The sequence below is a fragment of the Penicillium brevicompactum genome (assembly GCF_028827555.1).
Source record: "Penicillium brevicompactum strain IBT 35665 chromosome Unknown utg000009l_segment0_segment0, whole genome shotgun sequence".
NCBI classification, from domain to species: Eukaryota; Fungi; Ascomycota; class Eurotiomycetes; order Eurotiales; family Aspergillaceae; genus Penicillium; species Penicillium brevicompactum.
In genome coordinates, this window is record NW_026623212.1 from 192,572 (window position 1) to 217,403 (window position 24,832).

The following is a 24,832-nucleotide window of genomic DNA, read 5'->3' on the forward strand; positions in this document are numbered from 1 at the left end:
AGGTTTCTAACCCGGACGCGTCATTGGAGAAAAGCTCGGCTTGGCTTCATTACAGCACCTTACTCGACTTTTTTTGCATATAGATCAAGAATTTGGAATAACAAATTACCGCAAAAATGCATCTCTTCCGCCGAGGGACCTCCTCTCTCTTCAACTCCTCCAACGCCTCGCTCGCTTCCTCCAAGTCCGACGCTACTACCGATGCTGTGGGCGACAAGGCCCTCGCTAAGGATGGATTTCAGACAATCTCCTCAAGCGACAAGCTCTTTTCGAACGTCGACCCTGCTGTAGACGGGGACGACTGTCTGCATGATTGCGCGACATGTACTGTCAAGTACCCCGCCAAATTCGATGTCGATCACGAAGACGAACTATACGGCCAGGTCAAGGGCTGGTCAACGCATATCCTCGTGGCGACAGGGAAATCAGACTGGGTGAGGGACGTCGCAGACGAGGAAGGCAGCGTCATGGAAGCAATTGAGAAAGGTGGACTGGAACCAAGCAACGGGGTGAGACAAACAACTTCACTTGTCCCAACAAGCCAATACGTCTCAAAGCTAACAGCACTCACCATCCAGAGACTCAAGTTGTCAGCTTCCAATATGCCCGTTCCAGACGAATACCACATGGCCGACGCCGGGGAAAAGCCTACCGACGTCCTCCTCCTGCCCAGCTTCACCGTCGTCGAGCACGTCACCCCACAACTAGCACCCGACCTGATCGAGAACTTCGTCAATAAATCCCTCACAACCACCACACCCCTAAGCTCCTCATCAACAAAGGAGAACGAGGTCCCCGACTCACCCGAACCCCAAGACCTCCCCCACCCATCCACAACCTCAATCACCTCCCTCAAATCACACCCCAGTCCCCACGCCGCAGTGATCCTCCTCTGCTCACAGCGCACCCGCGATGCCCGCTGCGGGCAATCCGCGCCTCTCCTCCGCCGCGAATTCGAGCGCCACCTGCGACCCCTCGGCCTATACCGCGATATGGACGATACCCGCCCCGGCGGCGTGGGAATCTACTTCATCAGCCACGTTGGCGGACACAAGTACTCCGCGAACGTAATTGTGTATCGTCGGCGAGACTTTAACTGGCACAAGGAAGGTGGTGAGGACGAAGGTGCGGCGCAGGGAATCTGGCTGGCGCGCGTGCGCCCTGAAGAGTGTGAGAATATTATTCGCTATACCGTTCTTCAGGGTAAGTTGCTTAAACCCGAGACGCAATTGCGCGCAGGGTTTGATCGTGAGCGTGGCTTGACGAGTTGGTAGATTGGTTAGATCTATATTTTGGATGCTGGAGATGTTGATATATTCTTGTTTCTTGGGCTTTCTGGTTGAATGATGTTCGTTTTGGAGAACATTCTTCTATACGGATCGAATTTTGGGATCATCTTTGCACGATCAATCAAGTTGATTGAGATTGACTATAACATGTTGTTTAGCATTGGAAGGGTAGCACAATAGCACTCTACCCGTCTCGTCGCAGACCTATCCACAATTCTGAAACTCGACCCGCGGAGTAGTCTCCGCCTCTGGTGATCAGCTCAATGCCAGGCCCAGCTGTCAGGACCTCAACATTTCGCCACAGTTTACTCCGTACAGCAGTCTTCATCTCAGTTGCCCAGGACAGTAGAAACACCCTCGGACCACAGACTGCGCAGAGGGCGTGCATGCGTGCCCGACTGCCGACCCGGCCCTGCATGGAGTTGCAAGCCATATTTAAGACGTCATAGCGCAGCGATATCCCCGATTAGCAAGCAACGGCGCAACACCATACGCAGATGACCCAGGCAAGGAGGTGACGCACCCCGAAAGGCCGCCACCACCTGGGCAGCCGTTGGGGGCGGGGCTTGGCTTGTACGAGGATAAGAACGGGTATGAAACGATCTGTAATTGTACGAAATATGGAAGACAAAAGACGCAAGATGATACTGGGATACAGAAATGGGGAGCCTCGCAAAGAAAGCCGGCGTTAGCGACGGGGCTGATTTGTGGATTTGTAAACGACCGAATCAGACCCCACGACAAGAAGCCTCTGGTGAGACTCGGAGAAAGTGTTCAATCTGGAAATTGATCTCAGGGCCCATCAGCAAGGAGGCGTCCTGTCTGTGGCAGATAAGGGCTGACATTGAAGTTCATACTTCCGTCCAAACACTACGGAGTACGGAGTACAATCACCACATCTTACTCGCAAGCCCCAAGTGGGGAAAAGACAGAACATCGCAGCCTCGAAATCCATGGCGGATATGAGGAGCCAATGCCTGCAAGGGGCGAGTAGCTCCATCCTCATATTCTTGGCCGGTAAGATGCCGTCTAGCGATACGAGGCAAACCCCGACTGACCGACATTCGAAGCTCGAAAGTAATTTTCCAGCCATTGCAGTTTAGTCGCAGTTTAGTCGCAGTCGCACCAGTTAGGATCTGATTTCCGTTTAGATTATACGCGACGATCTCACACGGATATCACATTCACGTTCACATTCACATTCTCTTCGAACCCTGTCAAGTTAGCTTCTGCGCCATGCGCGCGTCGGAGATTAATTTAGAGTAACATGTGTTGTAGCTTCTGTACTCTGTAAATGGACGAAGTAATGTCATCAATGTAAGCACGGAATGATGGTGGAATACCGTCATTCTCACGGTGTTGAAGGTATTATTATAGGCCGAGATAAAGGAGAGTTCTCCGTAGGGAAAGCAACAATAACAAAAGGCTAGCATCGACGGGCATCACCAACAGCTCGTATCAGACAAATTGCGGGGTATAACCTTGGAAGGTACTCGCAGTGTAGTCCGTACGGAGTACGGAGTACTTCATAGTCTTTGCTGCTTGCTAAAGAGCTTCCTAATTCATCTCAACTCTCAACTCTATCCCGTCCTTGCTTAATGCACCTCCCATCACTTCCGCACATCTACTAACTCGTACATGCGAAACTCTGACTCGACATGCCAGAAGTATCCCTGTTTTGAGCTCTCCCCACACCAATCAACGTGGCTTCAACTGACCCCTCGGTACCGAGTCATGTTCTCTCTCTCTCTCTTCGCATATGCAAATGCGTTCTTTTTTCCCTCATTTATTCCCTTCCGCGTCAAGCACTCCTTGTTTCTACCTAATCTCTACTCCGTACTCTTCCCTGTATTCATGTATATTAAATCTTGCCCGTTCAAGTATATCTGAGCCGGAAGATACCTCCGATCGCATGCATGGCTACGATTTTCCCGTAATCATCTAGCGTGCTGCATCCCGAAAGCTCCACGATAGTCGCAGTTTATTTGAGGATCGACGGGTGGGCCCGCTCATCTGTTGACGGAAGTTCTTACCATTTGGTTTACTGCACGCGTCTGGGCTGTGCACGGCGGACATTCGGTGCTTTACTGTCTATCTAAACCCGTGGACTCTGTGTACGTATGCATTGTTAAGCTTCCGTTTCTCGTCTACGGGAGATTATTGGTCGTTTTGGTTTATTTTCGTTGGTTTTTCTTTGGTAATTTTGGTCAAATTTCAATTTCGCTTTTCGCGTGATTTTTCCAACATGCCCAATTACCTCAATGGCTGATATGGCTGCATCCCCAGGTGGAAATGAGGTAGCTCATGGAGGGACTTTGGAACTTTGTTTTTTTTCTCCAGTGGTTGTTTATTGTTTCCGCCTCACGGACCACGATCTCTACGGAAATAACATACGCGGAGCTTCATTGGACTCCGGTGTGAATCCTGTCGGCATTGGCAGGGCTGGACAGGGAGTAGGATCAAGTTTTTAGCTTAGTTCCAGCTTCAGCGAATACCCTCAGTACCCAGTACCGTCGATTGACAGGGAACCTGGGTAGGGCTTGTCGATCACGAAAACCAAAGGGGTATCTCCTTTGCCCGGGTTAATTTAGTTTGTCCATCATCAGCGGACACGCGTGGCGTCTCTATACTCCATATGAATGGACTAATAAGGCTGGCTCAAAACCGCCCAGCCCAGGATCGTCGGGGAGAGTGGATTGCCACGTTCAGCCCAAAAAGACAAAATGGCATCATAACGCCTCAGTGTTTCACTCGAGACAATACTCCGTCTGCCCTTGATCCTCGCCAGGGTTTGATCCAAGCTCGCCCCGGTATCTCCGAGCCTAAAAGACAACCCGGGCCAACCGCAGCTACCCGAGACTCCACCCCGTGATGGAGAGAGAGAGAGTACTCCGTGTACGGAGTATCGAGTACCGAGTCAGAGTGAAAGGATTTCCGATCAATTTCGCCACCGGGATTTTGAAACCAGCGGGCAAATGTACGCATTTTCCTTCTGCCTGACCCGGAACAGACTTTGAGTGTGGCGGTTGACAGAGTGATCGACCCACCTACGTCGACGGAAAAAGCAATGCAACTAATGTGGCGCTATAGCGTATAATTTAGACAGAGTACAAGTACGGTGAGGAAAAGAGCCCCCTAAGTCCCAGGGTTGTGGTACTCTATTTGCATTGGGGAACAAGTACAGAATAAGTACACAAATGGGTATGGAGTAGGTATGGCGAGGAAACTTGAAAAGTCTATGTTGTACTCCGTACGGGGAGTACTTGTACATGTATTTGAAGGTGCAAATATTCAATACTGATTCATTCTCACTGTTTCCAGAGCCCATGCTCCCTGTAGAAGTTATATGTGGTTTTGTTTTGCCATCTAACTAATTAGTGACAATGTCCTTTCTCCGCGGGTGTTAAGGAATTGTGGAGAAGCGGGAACAGCCCCAACCTTGTGGATCCCGTTATGGTGTGGGAAAGCCATTCCCGTAATGCTCTGGGGTATGTTTTTATTCCTTTTTCTTGCTCTACTTTGAGTACTCGAGTATTGATCTTCTTATTCTCTTGGGATATGTACGGAGTACGGAGTATGGGGTACATTGTAGTCTGCCTTTCTTCTGTGTCAACTATTGCGAATCCTTAAATGCCGCGTCATATCATGTCCCTTGCAGTTTGCCGTCTCTCACGGGATTGGTCTTCCTTTTTGATTTCGATTGCCTTTCCTTGTTTCTCTCCTATGCCGTTTATGATAATTTTTTGACTTTGTTTAGCATTGCGGGGACACGGGGCATTAACGGAGTTGGAACGTCTGGACTCTTGACCTTGGAAAGTTAGTGATCTTTTTCGCTGTCAGCCCGGAGTAGCTCGGCCGCGGCTAGGGTGTCTTGGCTTAAGTTGCATTCCCGAGCCCCCCGTGAAGGTGTGCAGTTGAGACTGGGATGATCTCATGTTGACTCTGCCGATTAATCTGATTCACCGGAAGATGGAAGATGGGACATAGGATGTCGAATATCGAATATCCAGAAAAAAAAAGAAATGGAGAAAAAGAAACATCCTTCGTCTATGGAATAGGACATTGTATAGAACAGACAGACAGTTCTGGTCCCCGATATCCAAAGAGTCGGGTTCGAAAAAGGGGGAGATCGAACTTTATTACCAAATATACCGGGCCAGTCTGGTATTGTCAACTATACTGTGGATGATTGGATATACCGAGTATTATACAGCATGGGAGACATCAGTACAGTTAGTGCATACCATTGGTATCATCCAGTTTGTCCACCTGGGCAGTATTGATTAAGTGTCATTGGCCTTCGGCGACATGGTGTAATTTAATGGTAATGTGGGGGTTTTGGCCGAACCAACACGATACCAACCCCCGTAAGCGTTGTAATTCAATCTATATATGGACAATACTTGGAGGTACTTGTATCGGGTACCTAATAATAATAAACTAAAAAAATAATCCAGAAATAATAAGAAAATAAGAAAATAATCATATATCTAGCATGCCTTCTGATTACTTGATTACTTGAGCCCCCTCTTCTGCCTTTATCTTTATCGTATATCCCCCCAGTCTTTAGTGTTGATGCAACTTCCCCTCTTTCTCTCTCAACCCTCCAACATGGCGCCCGGCAGCGGACGCGATTTTAACTGCTCCTGGGAGCAATGTGGCAAGGTATCAGTGCTGCCCTCTCGTGTCGATCGCATCTAACCTCTCTTCAGTCCTTCAATCGCAAGTCTGACCTCTGTCGCCATTATCGCATCCACACCAATGAGCGGCCCTACCAATGCACTGTCGCCGACTGTAACAAGAGTTTCATCCAGCGCAGCGCCCTGACCGTGCACTCAAGGACGCACACAGGCGAGAAACCTCACGTTTGCGATCATGAAGGCTGCCATAAGGCATTTTCAGATGTAAGAAACCTCCAACATGGTAAAGGAAATCGCAATTTCTGACGTGCCCAGTCTTCGAGTCTGGCCCGCCATCGCCGGATCCACACCGGCAAGCGGCCCTATGTCTGCCATGAGCCCACTTGTGAGCGAAGGTAAGTTCCAAGGTATGCGGAACTGGAACGTCGTCTAATTTCCTGTTGAAACCGTAGTTTCTGTCGCAAGACCACTCTCACAAAACATCAACATCGTTCGCACCCGCCCGGTAGCTTGACCCGACCATCGTCGGAAGAAGCGAGCTCAGAGCATTCATACGCAACACCCGTCCCGGTATCAATATCGAACGAGCAGTATATGCTTGCGCAGCAATCTTACTACCCGCAAGCGGCGACCCCGACGCATGAGTTTTACTCACCGCAGAGCGTCCAGATGACCGCTGTGCCCGTGCACGAAGCCGCGCCGACGATTTTACCCCAGAATGTCCCTGTGATGAACTCCCCGATACACATGCACGCCCAGCACCCGCAGCACCCACAACACCCACAACAGCACCCGCATGTGCATCATCAACAGCAGCAGCAGCAGCAGCAGCAGCAACAACAACAACAACAACAACAATATATGCAGCAGATGATGCAACAGCAGCGATTTGAGCAAAGCCCGCGCACGAACTATATACCAGCGGCTTATGAGCAAGCGGCATTCCAAAATCAGCAGCAACATCACCACCATCAGCAACAACAACCGCAGCAACCGCCGCCGCAGCAACAGCAGCAACAGGTGCCTTCTGAGCAGCCAATCATGGTTTCATACCATTCAAACTATGTGTACAAACCCCCCGGCTCTAGGATCTTGAACCAACCGGCGGGGACTGACTGGGGCTTTCTGGGGGTAGGCTAAGAGAGTCCACCTAGATCTCTGCGATGTGGTTAATGCCCGTTACGACTTATTTCTTCCGACTGTGTCTTCCGCCACACATCGAGCATTCGCATGTTATTTTGGGGGTCTTTTTTTTATATATCCACACTCTCTCCGTTTGAGCCTGGGCGCTTTCATTAATTGCCTTGTTATGTGATTATATATGACATCTTTTCTTATTTACTCCCTACTTCTTTTTTCACTTTTTCAACTTTACTTTATTTATTTTTTGTTGAAAGAGTGGCAGCGGCGTTTGCGAAGTGATATACCCGACTCGGGTTGTTTTTATTTTTATATTCCCAACAGCGTGGATTGGTCGTCTATTTTCACCCAGACTTTCAGATGTTCAGACGTTCAGAGTTTACATTCCAGACCCCAGGCTTCAGACTTCAGACTTTCAATTCGAAGAATTAGTTTCCGAAACACAAAACAAAACCAGCCCCATACGCCTGACAGCGCAAGCCATTGCACGCTTGTTTTGTCCAGACCTCTCAGGCTAGCACTAGTCGTTGCTGACTCGTAAAGGGAAAGTTTTGCCCAGCCTTTCTCGCCGAGAGCAGCTAGTGGCGGAATGCCTTACCACGCCCAGATTGGCGAGCGATCCGAAAAACCGCATGGCATGCATGACTCGTGGCGTGTCTGTTATTCATCATTTCTGATTGCTTTTTCCTCTTTTATGCTAGCTGTTCTTGGTGGGTTTTATTTTCCATTTTGCTTTTTTCTTTTTCTTTTTCTTTGGCTATTCCGTTTTCCGCCTCTATTTACGCGCGGTGGCCCCATTTCCTGAGAAAAACGCCAAGGGCCAAGAAATGCCAGAGGAGCGCAACCCTGTCTCGCTAAGATTCTATTTTACTTTTGTTTTTTTGTTTTTTTGTTTTTTTTTTTACTTTCCAAGGTTTTTTGTTGTGGTTCGCCTGGGATAGTCGGTAATCAAGGTTTCCAAGGTTTGATATGGGATGATTCGAGTTCCTGGAAGATTGTGTGTTGGCACAAGGATCTCGCTTTCTATAGCCGAGTTCCCGATGCAACATTTCATTTGGATGTACGATCCTGGTTGATCCTGGGATCTCTCCCAGGTTATTTACACTTGTAAAGACTAGGTCCTTTGCTGCATAATGAGTGACCGTTGATCGACGGTAGCAGGAATGTTGCACTTTGGCTAAAACACATCGCCACTAGTAGCAAATCAGACAACTTACAACTTCAGCAACTCATCTCCGGGTGGACACCGCACTCTACACGTCTTTTGAAGTGGCGAAGGAAATAAAATTATGGAGTCGAGCAGAAAATTAGAAAAAATTGGAAAAGAAAGGAAATTCTGACAGGGACTGTAGGCACGTTGGATGATAAGCGTACCTCGGGAGTAACTTGGTGAGACATGCGCCATCGTGTAGGTTTGAAGTATACGGGAATTAAAAGTGACAAATACACCAGCAGTGAGAAGTACAAGGGAGGGGCGAATGAAGGGAAAGCCATTCAGAATTAATTTACCATTCTATGTACATACTGTACAAAATTCCATAATGAAACTGAGATCCCGCGGGATCTCAAACGTCCGTTGATCTCGAATTCCGTTCGTGTACATGCCCATCTGCAGGCCAGAACCTGTTTTTTGCAAGTTGGTTGATAGGCTATAGGCTGGACTCCAGGCGGAAAACATATCCATGATAGTTTCGAGGACTTTCTTTGGCGATGTTTCTACATAATATTCCGTACTGCCCGCTGCCTAAGAACAGGTTTTCCGTGTTGCCCACTATATGCATTCAACAAAATCTGCAACGTAGATGAGCATACGGAGTACTTCAGAAGTTCAATGCAGGCTAGCTCGGACGATCGCGCAGTGGAGGGAGTTCGGTGAGTGTGGATGGGAATGATGGGGCGCCGGTAGATCCCGCCCATTCCATAATTTGACGGACAATTTAGATGACAATATGACAGACAACTTGCCATGACTAGCTTGGGGAGTACCACCCCGACTTACTCTACTCGGAGTACCCGGCTTGTCGGCGCTCATTTCCCGGTGCCTTGGGAAATATCACCCTAAGTGGACGCCTCTAGAGCAGCGTAGTCGGAGATAGACCTTGTTCCAGTGATGATCCACCGCCCTGGGAGAGCTCCCCGCATGCAAGTCATGGATAGGATCACCTAGAAGTATTACCTATGCACTAGGAGCTTGAGGATGGTCATTCTCAGGTGTACTTCTCTTTGGGGGATACCTTATACGGTGATTGGTAATGGTAGGCTGACTATTCTGCATGGTGTACTTCATACTCAATCACATAAATCCGAGAACGAGAGCTTCAAATCATATCGAAAAGTGTCAATGAAACTGTTAGAGTTTTGCGTAAGGATCTAGCCGCTTGCCAGACGACCCGTTTGGACGATCGCTGGTTTCAACGCTAATCGGATGGAAACAGAATTGTACGGATTGTACGGATTGTTCGGAGTTTCGATTCCTACTGACATGGACGAAAAGCGAATCCACCACTCCATGTTAAATCAGAGAAAATAACAAGAAACATCATAATCATAATCATATGGTGGAAGTCAACATGAAATTGTATCTCAATGCGACCGAGGTTAACAATTTGGCCCCCAAGCCAAGTCCGGCCAAGTGCCCCAACTCGCGTGGCGGTTCCTAGCCGTTTGGAACTTGTATGGTCGCATATGACCTCTGACATATTACAGCATATACGGAGTACCAGAAAAAGCATACTGTACATGCTGAATACAATCACTTACGAAATACTTACACGATACAAGTGCTATGCGGTACACCTGGGCAGCCAAAAAGAGGGAGCTATCTACTCCGTACTTGCAGAGCGACATTATACGAAGCAACTGAACCATCGCGAAAAAAAAAAAAAGAATAGGATATGCGCAAGTGTTGCCGCATAGAGGCCGATCGGCCAATCACCCACCGGCCATACAACGTGTAAGCTCGAAGCGAAGGCTATGTGGGGAGATACTCAACGGCGATCCAAGGGGAAAGCAGGGAATAAATGGACCCGCAGAATATATCCTCCCTCTTGTGAGTGGCCACGTCGGAGAAAATGAGCTGAGGACCAATTATTTCTATTGTTATGGAGTATGTGTTGGTGTGATCAGGGATGTTCCCTACTGTAGTACTTCCGGAGGAAAGAATCTACAAGGAACGTTGTACAGTATGTACAGTATGTACGGAGTAGAGGATTGCTAGCTGCGCGATGTACGTACATGGAGGAGCTACGTAATGAGGCCTCGAGAGATGACGACACGGCTGAGATTGATGTCGTATTCTGATTTCGAATTTTGTTCTCAACAAATCACTCACACTAGGGGCTAGGGAGAGGAGACTAAGGACGCTAAAAAGACCAACATTCGGGGCACTAAGGTAGGCGCCGGGCTTTAGAGCTTCCCGTTGGCGCGTGGGGAACCGCGAGAGGCTGCGATTGATGAAGCGAAATATTTTTGTGGGAATAATATTTTAAGTGGGAATGTCTTTTATGATTTTTATGGGGCCGGTGTCCATAGAATTAGTACTCCGTAGAGAGTGTTTCTGATTGCAAGCTCCAAAAGAGGAATGCAATTCGAGAAAGATCCGTTCGTATTGATATCTGTCACACGACAGATGTTACCTGCAACTGTAAGCTAGTAAACTTTCAAGTGCGTTTGGCTTAAATGAAGGGCAGTGATCTATCAAATGATCGTCTACATACGTACGGAGTACTGGAGTACGGAGTCCTATGCCGTTCAAGCTACTCCGTAAGTAAGTACGGAGTAAGACCAGAAAACAATCTGAGAGCTATCAAGGAGCTTGGGCCGTTCGGGAGCCTCGGGGTACACGGCGCAGCGACTGGTGGGTGCGTCGGGAAGCCTATCGTGTCATTGTATGGTATGGTATGACCTCGTTATTACCATACATGTATTACTTACTCTACTGATCCCTCCGGGAAGTCCCACCCTCTGTGATCCCGGTACTTGGAAATGAAGATTCTCCTGAAAGCCCTCGTCCCTAGGTTGACCAAGGAGAAGATCCACATAAATCAAGACAAAAGTGGACTTGACAGAGTTCCAATGTAACCTGTTGATGGAAAAAAAAAAATGTAAAAGAGATTGACACAAGAGATGCATAGTCCATATGGAGTATGGACAACAGAGATCCTCGGGATACACCGACATACGCCGTGAAAGACGACTCCGACCAATATCTGCTTTCAGCTTAGACCGATCTTCCCGAGACAGACGGCGAAACAAGCTTTGTTGGATGGGGCAGACGCGCAGACCAGGGCTACTCGGAGAGGGCCTCTGCGCTGGTCTGATCCTGCGACAGCCGCAGAGTATGAAGTATGAAGTAGCGCAGTACAATCGCTATGGATGAACGAGCAAACACCGTCAAGTTAGCAAGTTGAATATGCAGCCTACGGAGTACTAAAGGCAACTCTGATACGAGAGATCGACAATTGAAATGTACTGTAGCACGCCGCGACGGATTTTTCTCTAAAAAAACCCATGTACATACTATACTTGTCATAGCCGTGTGCGGCTCAGGCCGACCAACAGACGACACCAACAGACGACCAATACACCCACGATACCGTCGCCAATCCACAGCCGAGCAAGTGGAGGTGATAAAATCTTGGCCACATGGCCGATCTGTATATTTCGACCGAAGTCGAGAGCTCTGACTCGGGGGAGTTCCAAAGCAGTTCTAGATCATGTTTGGATCGGCATGTTAGAGCGAGGTTGTGGCTGACTCCGGGACCATATACGAGAAAATTCCCCACTTCGCCCCTGACGGGTGAGGTGAAACGAGAAACGAGAAAAAAACGATGAGAATAAGAAATTATCCAGGGGAGTTCGCCAATGAGAAGGGGCGTAATGATACTTTGTAAGTCTCGTGGGGTGCCCCAGGCTCCCCAGATGCCACTAAGCCCTTTTGGGAAATATTAGACGAGGGGGAAAACTGCGAGTTTGTACGAAGTATGACAGCTGAGTCTAATTGGAACTGCCGACGAGCTCGGTATACTGCTTCAGGCAGGTTGATATCAAGGTTAGCGAGGTGCTTCAAGCCGTGTGGAAAAGGGACAGGGGGTAACACTTGTATGGAGTACGGAGTAACCATGTCAATCAAGAGCCATTCCAAACCCCGACAGGATCACCTGGGCATATAGAACTTCAACTACGGAATATAGAACTCATGCTTACTCCATACAATCTACATAGTGGATACATCTCGTTGAATGCAATGCATATGCAAACAAGGCCTCGGACTCTAGATCTTATCTGCATATATGTAGGTCGTAGTTCCACTATGGAGAAAACAACCGTTGAACAATCAAAAGTGCTGCATATAAGCTAGATGCGACCAAAATTTCAAATCATTTCTAGATTTAATCATCAGTAACAGCAACCTCATCCTCCCACTTAGCCACGCCCAGATCACGGGCACGGTTAATCACGCGCTCAATACCATCCAGACCCATCTTCAGCACATCCATCTTGGGTCCGTAGCTCAGACGCACAAAGTGGTGGCAGGGACTATCGAACAGATCACGACGCTTAGCCGGGTTCAAGTCGAAGAAGATACCGGGAACAACGATGACCTTCTCAGTCAGAAGGGCGTTGAAGAAGTTCAAACCATCGGAGATATTAGCCTGGGGAGGCAAGGGGGGATCGAGAGAGGTCAGATCCAACCAGACGTAGAAGGTCGCCTGGGGCACGTCCTGAACGCGGAAACCGATCTCATGCAGACGCTTCAAGACGTAGTCGCGCTTCTCGCGGAAATGCGACTGCAGGGCCTTCATCTCCGTGTGCACCAGCTTGGGTTCCAGCATGGGGATGGCGGCTTCCTGGAAGGGCACGTTGGCACCACCGTCCAGGTAGGAGCCGGCGGATCCAAGGGCGTTGACGAACTCCTTGGGTCCGACGACCCACGCGATACGCCAGCCAGGCAGGCGGAATCGCTTGGTCATACCGTCGATAAGGAGGACATCTACATTTGGTCAGTGGGTGGAGAGGATGATTGGAGGAAGTGTGTTCGTACCATCCTTGTCAACGTCGATGACGTTGGCAGCACCACTGATTGTCGATCCATCGCAATCAGTTGTGTAGTTGTAACCACCGTAGAACTCATCCAGAATGAGAGTTGCACGGTCACGGCAGAGATCCTGAATCTCAATGAGCTCTTCCTCAGACACGAAGTGACCTGTAGGGTTACGAGGGTTGGAGGTCAACAGGACCTGGGTACCGCGGGCAATTTCCTCCGCGATCTTATTGGGGTGAATGTGGTAGTGGTCGTCCGCAGACAGGGGAATGGGGATAGGCGCGATCTAACACTCGTCAGTTGACATTACCCCATCATCGAATCAAGACCCGCCACTTACATTCTTGAACAGACTCAGCATCTCCGAGTACGCTGAGTAGTCGGGAATGGGGAAGGAGAGGTAGGAGTTACCCAGGATGGCGGCGATACGGATGAGACCGGCGCGACCACCGGGCACAATACAGACATTCTCCCAGGTATACTGACTCTCCTTGCCCTGACGGTAGTGATCGTTGTACAGACGAGCGACGGCGGCACGCAGCGGCTTAATACCGGCGGTCGGGCCATATTCCCGCGAGGCGGAAGCAATGGGGATCGACGTCGGGCGGGGGAAACTACCCTCGATCTCATCGTCGGCCTCTGGGGCACCCTGACCTAGGTTGGCCCAGCCGGAAGGATCTTCGGCGTAGCCATGCTCGGAGGCACGCTCGGTACACCAGACGACACCGGTGGAGGCACGGGAAGCGTCGAGACCGGCGTGAGGACGGTGGCCTTCGTGAGCAGCGCGGAACTGCCTATGGGTTTCGGAGTGAAGCTCTAGAGAGGTTTAGGACGTTGAGCCTTGCATTCTTGGCTGCATAGGCACGTACCGTTAGTGGAGAGGTCTTTGGTGGCGGAAGCGCGGCGGTTGTCTGATGGGCGCAGGAGACTAAGGCGGCGACCGGAGAACGACATAGTGCCGAAGGGTGGTAGATGATAATGATAGTGTGTCTATGCAGAGGGGGAAATATTGGGACGAAAGCGTAAGGGTTTTTTTCCCGGTTTGTGTGTTTGTGTTTTTAAATGACGCTTCGCCCATGGAATCGCGGGCGACGATTCGACGAAATCACCGAATCGTTTGCGCCCAACTCACCGTAACTTCAAAGCCGATCGTTGCAGATGCGGGGGCGAATCACTCTTTGCCGTTAGAGCACGAGTCTTGAATTGGTATACATCGTACAGAGTCGATCTTTATGATCTCGATGCTACGAAGCTATAGCTCTACCTGCCAAGCCTGGGGATATCGGCTCTACGGCATCCCGATCGTTCTCGGCTTTTGATTGCGCCGAACTACGTCAACTTCGGCATACGTCAAAAATCCCACACTGCCGTAAACAAATCATTATGCAAAAGCTGTGATAGACTAGCGCTGAAAAGTCAAAGGGAGATAGAAAAAAGTATCCCCCCCCGCTGCTCAATCTCAAGCCAATCCAGTGAAGTCAAGAAGATGAGGGCGATGCAAACCGTGTGAATCAAGAAAGTCTTTGGGGATAGGGTATTCAAAATGAAAAAGAAAACAAAAGCAGCGCGAGAGGTCATTCAGTCCACGACTTGACAGTAGAGCTGGATCTCTCCTACCAAGCCCTTGGCGAGCGAATCGCGATTTTGCTCCTTCCATTCCATAAATGCAAGTTGCACAGCTTCGTCGCTGTCAATAGTCACAAAGTCGCCATCCTCATCACGGTAACGCAAGCGGACGGTCTTGTTTCCAATCGATCGATCGGTGAACCGCGCCAACTTGGCATCCACGCGGTCCGTCAGGGAGCGGAACAAGATGTTGGTGGCAATGACTAGAGTGACGTAGTTGTCTTCGAAGTTGACCTTTGCCTTGAGTTGAGTTGGCATGTATTGGTCTCCTCCCTCGGGCTCTTGGGTCAATGGCGAGGTGGCATGATCTGAAAGCTGTCCAGAGTTGCGAGTTTCGTTGTACTCCGGCTCGTTAAAGTGCGTGGTGTGGAGTGATGGCTGAGGTCGGAGGGGAAGCTGACTGGTCGGCGAGCTGTTCTGGCTACGGTTGACAGGCGCTTTCATGTTGGCCATGTGAGCGGGGATCGGTGGTACTGGAACATTGTCGACCGTTTGCATGGTATGGACGCCCATGTAACGACGAGCCTCGGGAGGGTTGTTATTGTGGTGATGGATGTCGGGGCTACTGGCCGATCGCATGCGTTGGGCCATACCGTTGGCTGTGTGAGCGGCCTGGGGACCCGTGAGCGGAGGCAAAGACGGACGCTGAGCACCTCGGCCGTTAGCCTGAGGTGGGAAGTATCCCCCTGAGGTTGACCCTTCTCGCGATGCCACACGGGACAATGCTGGTGCTGTGTATCGGTTGGACTCCTCATTCCAGGCTGTAGATGCAGATGTGGAGTTTGTGTTCTGGCGACCAAAGGAGAATCCAGACTGAGAACTCGACCGCGTGGATGGTGTCTCTGTGGGGGAGAAGTAGGAGTTCATGTTGCGATCGCCGGGTGACATGCTGCCGTTTCCAGAGAATTGAGTATGCACAGAAAGCGTGGGGTCGGTGCCGGCATAACGTGGTCGGCCATTGGGGTGAGGCACAGAGCTCGTGCTGCCTCCAGTTGCCGACCGAGTCCGGAGACTGGTGCTGGATGCATTCCGGCTCATGGCGAATTCGGAATAGAATTGGTCTTTGCTGGGGTCGTCGGTGTCGTACTCTTGTTGGTAGGGGTTTGGCATGTTGCCCATGCCTTCCATGTAGGTGAATTCGCTGTCAGATGTACCAGTGTTGCGCATAGTGCGTCGCTCCGCCTGGATCGCCCGTTGGGTGTCAATATCCTTGTACCAATTACGCATGGTATCTTCATTGGCATAACGAATGACAAAATTGTCGACCACGCCGGGATCTCCTTTCCAGAAGATCTGGATTCGGTAAAGCCCTACAGCAAATGAATTAGTTTTTGAGGGCTTTGGGCACAACGCCGAGGACTAATACTCACCAGGCTTTTGAAGGCAGACAATGTCAGTGACATTGGCCATGTAAATCCTGCCCTTCAACTGGAGGCGTGCTTTTCCCTTGGCATTCAAAGACGGCTTGTCTTTCTGCATCATCAGCTTCGTCTTTTGCTTGTTGGGGTTGATGTCTTTGCAGCAGAGCAGGATTCGCTCGAAGAGATAGATGTGATACTAATGATCCTGTCAGCGAGATCTTCCCTTCAAGACTGAACGCAAGAGACATCGCGTCGGGGGAAATGACAAACCTCTCTTTCATTATCTTTGCCGCTATCGCCCTTCACGACCTGGAACGTGCCAAACCGAAGAAGCGTTCCAAATGTATCCATCTTCAGAGCCTTCCAATCATCCACGCGCTCAGAAAGATCGACTACTGCCGCAGCAAGGTGTTCTTTGTGAATAGCCTCATTGGCATAGTCAAGCACTTGTTGGATACAGTCAATTGCATGTGTGATATCTGTCTGCAGCTGGGCATCTTCTAATTGCTTGCGTAGCTCCTGAGAAGTTGTTAGCGGCCGATTTGGGGCGGTGATTTCAGTTGGAGTCTTACCGAGAGCATAAGCGGGTATCGAGTCAAGCGTTGGAAAGGTTTCACGAAGAAGCCGTTCAATGTTTTCGGCTGCGCGACCATTTGTTGCAGGTCCAAATGGCGAGGCGCACTATGAATCTTATCCCATTCTTGCATACAAACTTGGTCACATCGCATCTGGTTTGCGATAAATGGTTCATATTGCCTGAAGGCATCTTCGTGCGAGAAGAAGAGCTGACCCCAGTTCTGCAATTCTTCCGGCAAGGCATAATGCTGTTCCATGCGAATCAAAAATCGTTGCGCAAAATCAAGCAGGTTGTTTAAGTTGAGGAAAATCTGATGACTAGCGTCGCCTGTCAAAGCACCTGTCTCCTCCAGTTCCTTTTTCAGTGCCTGAAGATTCTGTAGGTGATGAACATAGTCACGCTCCGTCTCCAGAAGCTCCTTGAGGATGTGCTCTCGCTTGGTGAGTTTCACGTGAGCTTTGGCTCCAGTGGGCGTCTCTGTAACTTCGGTTTGCTTCAATTGGCCCTGCATCTCAAGGATGTCAACCACGCGGTTAACCATCTTGATCACTTTAATAAATCCAGTCGTACTCTCGCCGTAAAGATCTGTGATCAGGAAGCAATCTTGTTGCGGGAACGCCAAGTCCTGCAGGCAGGCCTGCAAGAACTTGAAGGTCGCCGCTTTGGGACGCTTTGCCTCCGTCACCTTGCTGGGATCAATTTCCAATATGTCATCAGGGCCCGATGCATTGTAGATACTCAACAAAGGGTATCCATTCCGAAGGCAGTTCCACAAGGAGGCCACGGGATCCGTGTTTCCCCTAAGAGCATCATCTTCATCCATCTCTTGCAGATACGGCTCAAAGTTGGGGACTTCGGACAGTCTCCGTCTCAAATTCACACAGCTCTGATAAATCGATTCTCCACCACGCCGGTTGATGATATTATCTTCGGCGACCGGAGCGCCGCTCATCGTTGAGTCAATCATATTCAGGTTCCTCGACCGAATTCAGATGAGATAGACCAGCCAGACTCAATTTAAATCTGCGCAGCAGACCCGAGAGGAATGGGTGCGGAGGGATCGCGAAGCGTCGGGAGCGGGGAGGTGAAGATCATGGATTCCCAGGGTGGGTTGTAAGTTGCACGTCGCAAGTACAACAGAGATTCGATATTCGGATTTCAAGACAATGATATGGAGATTTCGCTCGAACGTTACAGTCCAGTTTGCCGATATCTGGTAGGAAGCAACGAAACTTGAACCGCCGAGTAGAGGTTATGTGAATACGGAGGATCGAAAGCGCGGGATGTCGGTCACCGTCACTTGACAGTACAAAAAGGAGAGACTCAAGGAATATCTTCCGACCTGCAGTCGTGCCCAATCGATGGGAGGAGAATTTGAGTATGTGAGTGGTCGCTGCAGCCGGGCAAGCGAGTCAACTCAGTGAAAGTAAGTTCGGGGGGCGGGAGTTGCGAAATACACCGCTAGGAGGGGGAGCAATGGGCAGACCCGAGAAGTGTAAAGGAGTTGCGCAACAACGATATGACGGGCAAGAAGAAGGCCCCGAAAAGCAGATAGAGCAGAGAAACCAAAGTGACAGATGTGAATGCTGATGGAGGAGGAAAGGAGAGAGGGTGAGCCGAAGGAGTTTCAATTACCCAAAGAGGATTAGCGTGTGTTCCATCGGGCGGTGGGATGTGGAGAGGGGCAACTCGACTTCCGATCTATATTTACCTGGTCTTTTGGACATTCTTGACCTTTATTGTGCATTTGTGTGCATTCTTCGTGTACTATGTGTGCATAGAGGTCAATGCTGAATCTTCTGAGATCGTTGACATTATCTGCATTGGGTCTCCACCGTCTTCTTAGCCCTAGTCGCCAATATAAGATCCTAGCTGCGACCACACCCGTGGGCCCTAAACTATGCAGGGAATGGAGAAAATGGAAGTACCGGGGCTGCCACCTCAATTTTGACTACAGCGTATGTATACAAGGCTATTCTCCTCTACATTCACTCGATCGAGGGCCACGGACATGGTCTCCGTTATAGGAGCGACTCGTGAAGACCACTGGAATCGCATTGTTTACATTCATGGATATCGACTATCATTGTGATTCTTGATACGTATGATTCAACTTCCAAGGTTGCGGCTTGAAACCGTACACATATCAATGGAGGGACCTCGGGATCAATGAAGAAACCGAAAACTCTCCAGTTTCTCTAAGGTTTTAGTTCCCGCTCCAGCCATGGAGTAACTACGTGAGGGAGGGGCTACCAAGACAATGTTTACGTTGATTGAAGATCGTGATTCCAGTCCACAGTACTATTCTCAAGAGTACTCCAATGCACTACCTGCTATACCCTTCGCGTATGATGCGGACCAAGGGTGGGTTGGTTTCTTTCTACAAATGTCAAAAGAATATATCGAGAGAGGTGTCGTGGCCGACGGACTGAAGGCAGACCGCAGATTTGTCCTTGGACAGATAGTCCCTGTGGGTACGATCTCTACGCACATGGAAATATGGATGATCAAGGAGTCTCACTTATGGTACTTTGGACATACCCTCAATTCTCCCGAGGTCTCACTTAACGGTGGCGGAGGAAGAGGATTTGGTTGGCTACCAAGTCTGCCCAGGTGCGAAGAAGGGATAGATAAATGAGCGCTTTGGGAAAAGTACTTGGTGCAAAAATACACTGTATACTTCTGTTTTCTTGCGGGCAGACGATGCTTGGTTTGATCCTCTTGTGGCAACCAGGGAGTCTAGCATTGTTCAGTGATCAGTACGGAGTAAGTGGCGAGGATTCCCAGGTGAGCAGAGGGAAAGTCATGGCTGGCCGCTTGATGCCACGGTATATACTTATATACTTCAGCACCCCTTGTAGGCGATATGGTTCGTGCATTCTTGCTCGATACTCCGCGTGTTCACCTTCGGCGGACGTAGTGAATAGATTCCAATGTTTGTCGACACAGACATAAAGAGCCAAATCAAACACATGCAGGTAAATTCAATTTCACGTGACCCACCGCAGGGGCATTCAAGGGTGAATATGAAGTGTCCCCAAGAGGTTCGTTGCAAGGGTAGAAAGAGAAGAAAGCATTGTTAGAAAGCTGCAGAAACCTTTTGGGAAGTCGGCGAAGTACGATCTCTCCGGGGTGGATCCGTGACGTGACAAAAAACGCCGTCTTTTCTCTCCGCGTTCCTCCCCCCTCTCAACAGTTTGCGCTTGTTGCTTTCTCATCTCCTGAAGCGCTGGCTATTTCCATTTCCGTTTTCGCGGATATCGCGCCCTGCGCTTGCCATCGGCAGGATTCATCGTATAGACTCTTGTTGAAAATCCGCACCAATGGAGGGAGAGCCTATGCCCGATGCCCTGATCTCCCCGGCCTTGCAACTGCAGACCGTCTCCGAATTCCCCGCGCCGTCGCTATCCCCATCGTCTAAATTAGATGAAGGCTACTCGGACGACACCCGGAGCCAGACGGACAAGGATCTGGGGTCGGAAAATGTTATGGCACTTCCCAACTGGGTGCTCGCTCAGAGTGAAGCCGGCAGAGCTGGTAAGATATCCTTTCTTTCCCTTTCTTTCTTGGGAATGATCCCTGGTCGCGCAATGAACGCCTCATGTGGAGAAATTGCGCCCCTTCTCACCGCTTCGTTGTTCCCCTGCTAATCCCATCTGCCAGAACTTGCATATAGTCTTCTCCGATCTCTTCGAACCTCAACCATCGTCGCAGTGGTCGAACGATTAAACCCGATACTTCACATGGACCCGGTCGTGAAGCTCCCACCGGAGGTGACATTCGAAATCTTCTCCTACCTCGAACCTCGTACTCTCCTCAATGCATCGCTCGCATCTCGTTCGTGGCGCGACCGGATCTTAGACTCCGGTTTGTGGAGATTTCTATACGCAAATGAAGGTTGGCGATCGGATTTGTCCGCGATTCGTGCTTTCGAGCAAGAAAATTTCGAGCCTGTCTCGCCCCAGACGCGCAAGTCTCGCCTGCGACATCCGGAACCAGATCTCGGAGAACCCAAACAGAAAAAACGTGTCCCTCCCAGCTGGCATGAACGGAGCGGCGAACAGCAGCACTCGACCGTTTTTGGTCCTGTTATGGAAGCCGACGACGAAGGGGACCACCACATGAGCGACGGCAATGAACGCACCCCAGGTTCCTCTCACGATTCAGACTTCACCCTGCCAGATTCACTCTCTGTGGCCTCCTCGCCTCTATACCCACCATTGCAAACTTCTCTGCTCCTGCGATCCCCCAACGGCAATGCTCAAATCAACTGGACCCACCTTTATAAGCAGCGGCGGCGTCTCGAAGCAAACTGGCACAAAGGCCGCTACACCAATTTTCAACTGCCAGACCCTTCTTACCCAGACGAAGCCCACACGGAATGTGTCTATGCAATTCAGTTCGAAGGTGATTGGCTGGTCAGCGGAAGCCGTGACAGGACCGTCCGAGTCTGGAATCTGAGTACTAAACGACTGCGATACAACGCACTGCGAGGGCATGCCAAGTCGGTCCTATGTCTCCAGTTTGACCCTCATCCCGAGGAAGACATAATTATATCTGGCAGCAGTGACAAGACTGTCATCGTCTGGAAGTTTTCCACCGGAGATCTGATCCATCAAATCAAAGAAGCGCATGCTGACTCTGTGTTGAACCTCAAGTTCGACAAACGCTACCTTGTCACCTGCTCGAAAGACCGAACCGTTAAGGTATGGAGCCGCCGGGATATGCTACCCACCAGCGCAGATTACCCGCAGGTATGCCGAGGGGGTGGAGCGGCGTATCCTTCATATATCATTGATCTCAAGGAAGCTTCACCCAATTTCATTGAAGCCGGCATTGCCAATGGCCATATTCAAGCCCTCAAGCCCTACTCGTTGCTAATGGCTGTGCATGGACACAGTGCTGCCGTAAACGCCATGCAACTTAACGGGGATGATATTGTCACTGCATCTGGAGATCGCATGATCAAAGTCTGGAATATCCGAACAGGTGCTTGTACGAAGACGTTGATGGGCCACGAAAAGGGAATCGCTTGTGTTGAGTTCGACAGTCGCAGAATCATTAGCGGCAGCAACGACAACACCGTCCGCGTCTATGATCACATCTCGGGGGCGGAGGTGGCCTGCCTTCGCGGTCACAGCAACCTCGTTCGGACCGTTCAAGCAGGTTTTGGCGATCCTCCCGGCGCCGATGAAACCCTTCGTCAAGAAGCGCAGGCCGTGGAAAATGACTTCTTCGCTGCTCAAGAGACTGGAGAAGCCGTGGATCTGGGTCGGCGAGAACAACGACGCCGAACTGGTTACCAAACTGACACCCACGGATCACGAGACCCTCGCGATATCACTGCGCTGGGAGCTAAGATTCCCCCTGGGGGTGGAGGTAGCAATTGGTCCCGCATCGTGTCAGGATCTTATGATGAGACCATCGTGATCTGGCACAAGGATGGCGAGGGGAAATGGACACAGGCACATCAATTGAAACAACTCGACGCCATCGCCAATACCGCCCATGACAACCTCAGTCAAATGGCGCGCAACACGGTCGCCGCTCAAGCTCAACACCTACAAGCAGCCCAGGTTCTCATGACACTCCCTGGTCAACAGGCTGGCGGCCAACTCCCCAATGCGAACGCCCATGCTGGGCCCGCCAATCCCCACAACCAGGGCCAAGCAATGCCCCCTGCAGCCGCCAACGGGGCCCCACCCAATCCTCTTGCCGCTCATCACCACCATCACCACGTCCACCCACGCCGACCTCCATTTATACCTCATAACACTGCGAGAGTATTCAAACTTCAGTTTGACGCGAGGAAAATCATTTGTGCCAGCGTCGACCCTCGCATTGTAGGATGGGATTTTGCCAACGACGACGAAGAAATCATCGAGGCATGCCCATTCTTCCAGGGACTATGATCATGTTTATGCCTATTAATCTCAAAAACCGACCCCCTTTATTTTGAAACTCTACTGCATTTCGCGCTGGACGCAACCTCGAGACGACATGGTGAATGATCTCGGTGCTCATTGACGACTTCTAATTGCATCAATGCTATTGCTATCACGTGCTATACCTATTATTATCATTTTATTTCTTATTCTTGCTTTTCATGGCTCTTTCTTTGATCCGTCTCGGTGTGTTCGGTGGGCATTTTCGATCTAACGAGGGATTTCTCGCATATTTCGCGCGGAGCCATGCCAACGACTTTTTATCTTTCTTTCGGTTGATTTTGCTTTTCCGCATCTGATTCGCATATGGCGTCAGTGCTGTCATTATTATTATCGTCATTATTAGCCTTGCATGGAATTCTTTCTCATGGTTGCTTGCGGTTCTTCTACTTAGTTGTTTCGGCGCTTGGTACCATGGGCCTTGGACTAGGGTCAAAAATATTTCTTTCGTATCATCATCCTTATCTGTAGAAACTCCGCAAGAATATCAGTATAGACTGCTCAATTACTCAAAGTGGTTTTCTTCGAGTGGTATGCTCAACCGAGCAAATCGCATTGGTCCTCCCATCTTGCCCAGGTGGACATTTATTCCAAGGTTGTACCCCCGGCCATCTGCTCAGGTGTGTAATCACTTCTACCCAGGGAAAAGGAAAAGGTTTATGTACACTCCAGGGCTCTCGGGAGCACGGGTCGATTCCGCCACCAAAACCATGGAAAGCAATCTTCGTAAGCATCGACCAGCGGACTCATCCATGGAAGAAAGCAAGAAGAAAGAGCCCTGACGAGCACCATCTTATGACTCACTTAATATCTTTAGTCTGCCCTGGTGGTCAGCCGAAGCCTACATCTAACTTGAAGTCTGAGGTCAGCAGCAGGTAATGGTTTAATCCACAACACAATGGAAGGTACAAAAGGTCAGGAAATATAAACGTGTAGCCAGGAAGTCATTTCGACTTGTGATTATCCCACCATATACCCAGGTGGAAATAACGCGAGATGTCTTGAGCATCGCGATCGTACCGATTCCGTACTAAGCCTGAATAGGAATAGTGACTCAGAAGACACAAGTCTCATTTGGTCTACGGAGTACTTCGTAATCGCGACCAACTTAAATACCACGATGCCTTTGACTTTTGTGACAGGGAACCCCAACAAGGTGATTGAGGTTCATGCAATTGTAGGCGACACGATCCCGGTCCAGCCCCTGGCGCTGGACATTCCCGAGATCCAAGGAACATTGGAAGAAATCGCGAGCGACAAATGTCGACGGGCCGCTCAAATTGTACGACACCCGTATGCTTTTTACACTCTATTTTTTGACGATCGTCGTTTCAGATCAATGGACCGGTTTTGATCGAGGACTCGGCCTTGGAGTTTCGGGCTATGAATGGCCTACCAGGTCCCTATGTGTATGTGGCTTGGAACTTGCAGTCTTCGCGTGCTAAGTCATACAAAGCAAATACTTCCTGGAGTCATTGGGAAATGAGGGCTTGAACAGATTGTTGTATCCATATGAGGATAAACATGCAGAGGCCGTGTGTACATTTGCGTTTTCATCGGGGCCAACTATGGATCCACTGATATTCCAAGGAAGATTGAAGGTACTCCATCTGACAGCCACGTTGATAATCTCCTAATGCTCGATCATTGACAAATTTAGGGCAAAATCGTACCTGCTCGCGGCCCACCTGTGTTCGGTATGTCCTCTCGCGACTGATTAGTATGCAATACTGATGGCACATTAGGATGGGAGCCAATCTTTGAACATAATGGGCAAACTCTTGCTGAGATGGAGCATGACAAGAAAGTTGGTGATGTTGAAATATGGGTCTTGGTATCAACAGGGCTAATTCGAGGCAGAACAAACTATCCCATCGATATCAGGCATTGTGCAAATTCCAGCAGTGGCTAACTCACACCAACCATCAAGTCTTGACACCAAGAAAAGAGGGTGAAACATCCTCCACTTCTATGAGTTTACCAGCTTGACCTCCCCCGTGTTAAGGTCAGGCATTTTGCCCGCTCTCGAGACGGAAGGTCTCCCCGCCCCAACTGTGCAGTGTGCTCTTGGTCTCAGCGATTGATCTGGCACGGCTCACTGTCCACGAGCGGTGATTGGTTGTCCGGATCTAATGTTCAAGCCCAGGAGTATACAGCAGATCATGAAGATACACGCCAGTGTCTGATATCTGGCTGGCATCGCGGGCATGT

General features: G+C 49.8%; 6 protein-coding genes across 6 annotated transcripts; 4 read left to right on the forward strand and 2 right to left on the reverse strand.

The window, feature by feature from the left end:
- Positions 1-116: 116 nt before the first annotated feature.
- Positions 117-1,274, forward strand: N7506_011519 (sucrase/ferredoxin-like domain-containing protein; the record flags this gene model as incomplete). Its single annotated transcript, XM_056960810.1, has 1 exon — positions 117-1,274. One exon carries the CDS (start codon positions 117-119, stop codon positions 1,272-1,274), a length of 1,158 nt encoding a protein of 385 aa, XP_056805344.1.
- Positions 1,275-5,900: 4,626 nt separating this feature from the next.
- Positions 5,901-7,069, forward strand: N7506_011520 (putative C2H2 finger domain protein; the record flags this gene model as incomplete). The annotated part of the gene is made up of 4 exons (XM_056960811.1): positions 5,901-5,954; positions 6,002-6,193; positions 6,245-6,324; positions 6,382-7,069. The coding sequence occupies 4 exons, from the start codon at positions 5,901-5,903 to the stop codon at positions 7,067-7,069; spliced, it is 1,014 nt and encodes a 337-aa protein (XP_056805345.1).
- Positions 7,070-12,459: 5,390 nt separating this feature from the next.
- N7506_011521 (pyridoxal phosphate-dependent aminotransferase) lies at positions 12,460-14,066 on the reverse strand (the record flags this gene model as incomplete). Its single annotated transcript, XM_056960812.1, has 4 exons — positions 12,460-13,061; positions 13,113-13,398; positions 13,453-13,928; positions 13,982-14,066. 4 exons carry the CDS (start codon positions 14,064-14,066, stop codon positions 12,460-12,462), a joined length of 1,449 nt encoding a protein of 482 aa, XP_056805346.1.
- A 624-nt stretch (positions 14,067-14,690) lies between these two features.
- Positions 14,691-17,643, reverse strand: N7506_011522 (Rho family guanine nucleotide exchange factor CDC24; the record flags this gene model as incomplete). Its single annotated transcript, XM_056960813.1, has 4 exons — positions 14,691-16,048; positions 16,109-16,295; positions 16,370-16,618; positions 16,672-17,643. 4 exons carry the CDS (start codon positions 17,641-17,643, stop codon positions 14,691-14,693), a joined length of 2,766 nt encoding a protein of 921 aa, XP_056805347.1.
- Positions 17,644-19,999: 2,356 nt separating this feature from the next.
- On the forward strand, positions 20,000-22,588 carry N7506_011523 (F-box and WD domain protein; the record flags this gene model as incomplete). Its single annotated transcript, XM_056960814.1, has 2 exons — positions 20,000-20,213; positions 20,340-22,588. The coding sequence occupies 2 exons, from the start codon at positions 20,000-20,002 to the stop codon at positions 22,586-22,588; spliced, it is 2,463 nt and encodes an 820-aa protein (XP_056805348.1).
- A 1,153-nt stretch (positions 22,589-23,741) lies between these two features.
- On the forward strand, positions 23,742-24,576 carry N7506_011524 (non-canonical purine NTP pyrophosphatase; the record flags this gene model as incomplete). The annotated part of the gene is made up of 6 exons (XM_056960815.1): positions 23,742-23,903; positions 23,957-24,030; positions 24,078-24,222; positions 24,282-24,318; positions 24,367-24,432; positions 24,482-24,576. The coding sequence occupies 6 exons, from the start codon at positions 23,742-23,744 to the stop codon at positions 24,574-24,576; spliced, it is 579 nt and encodes a 192-aa protein (XP_056805349.1).
- Positions 24,577-24,832: the final 256 nt, after the last annotated feature.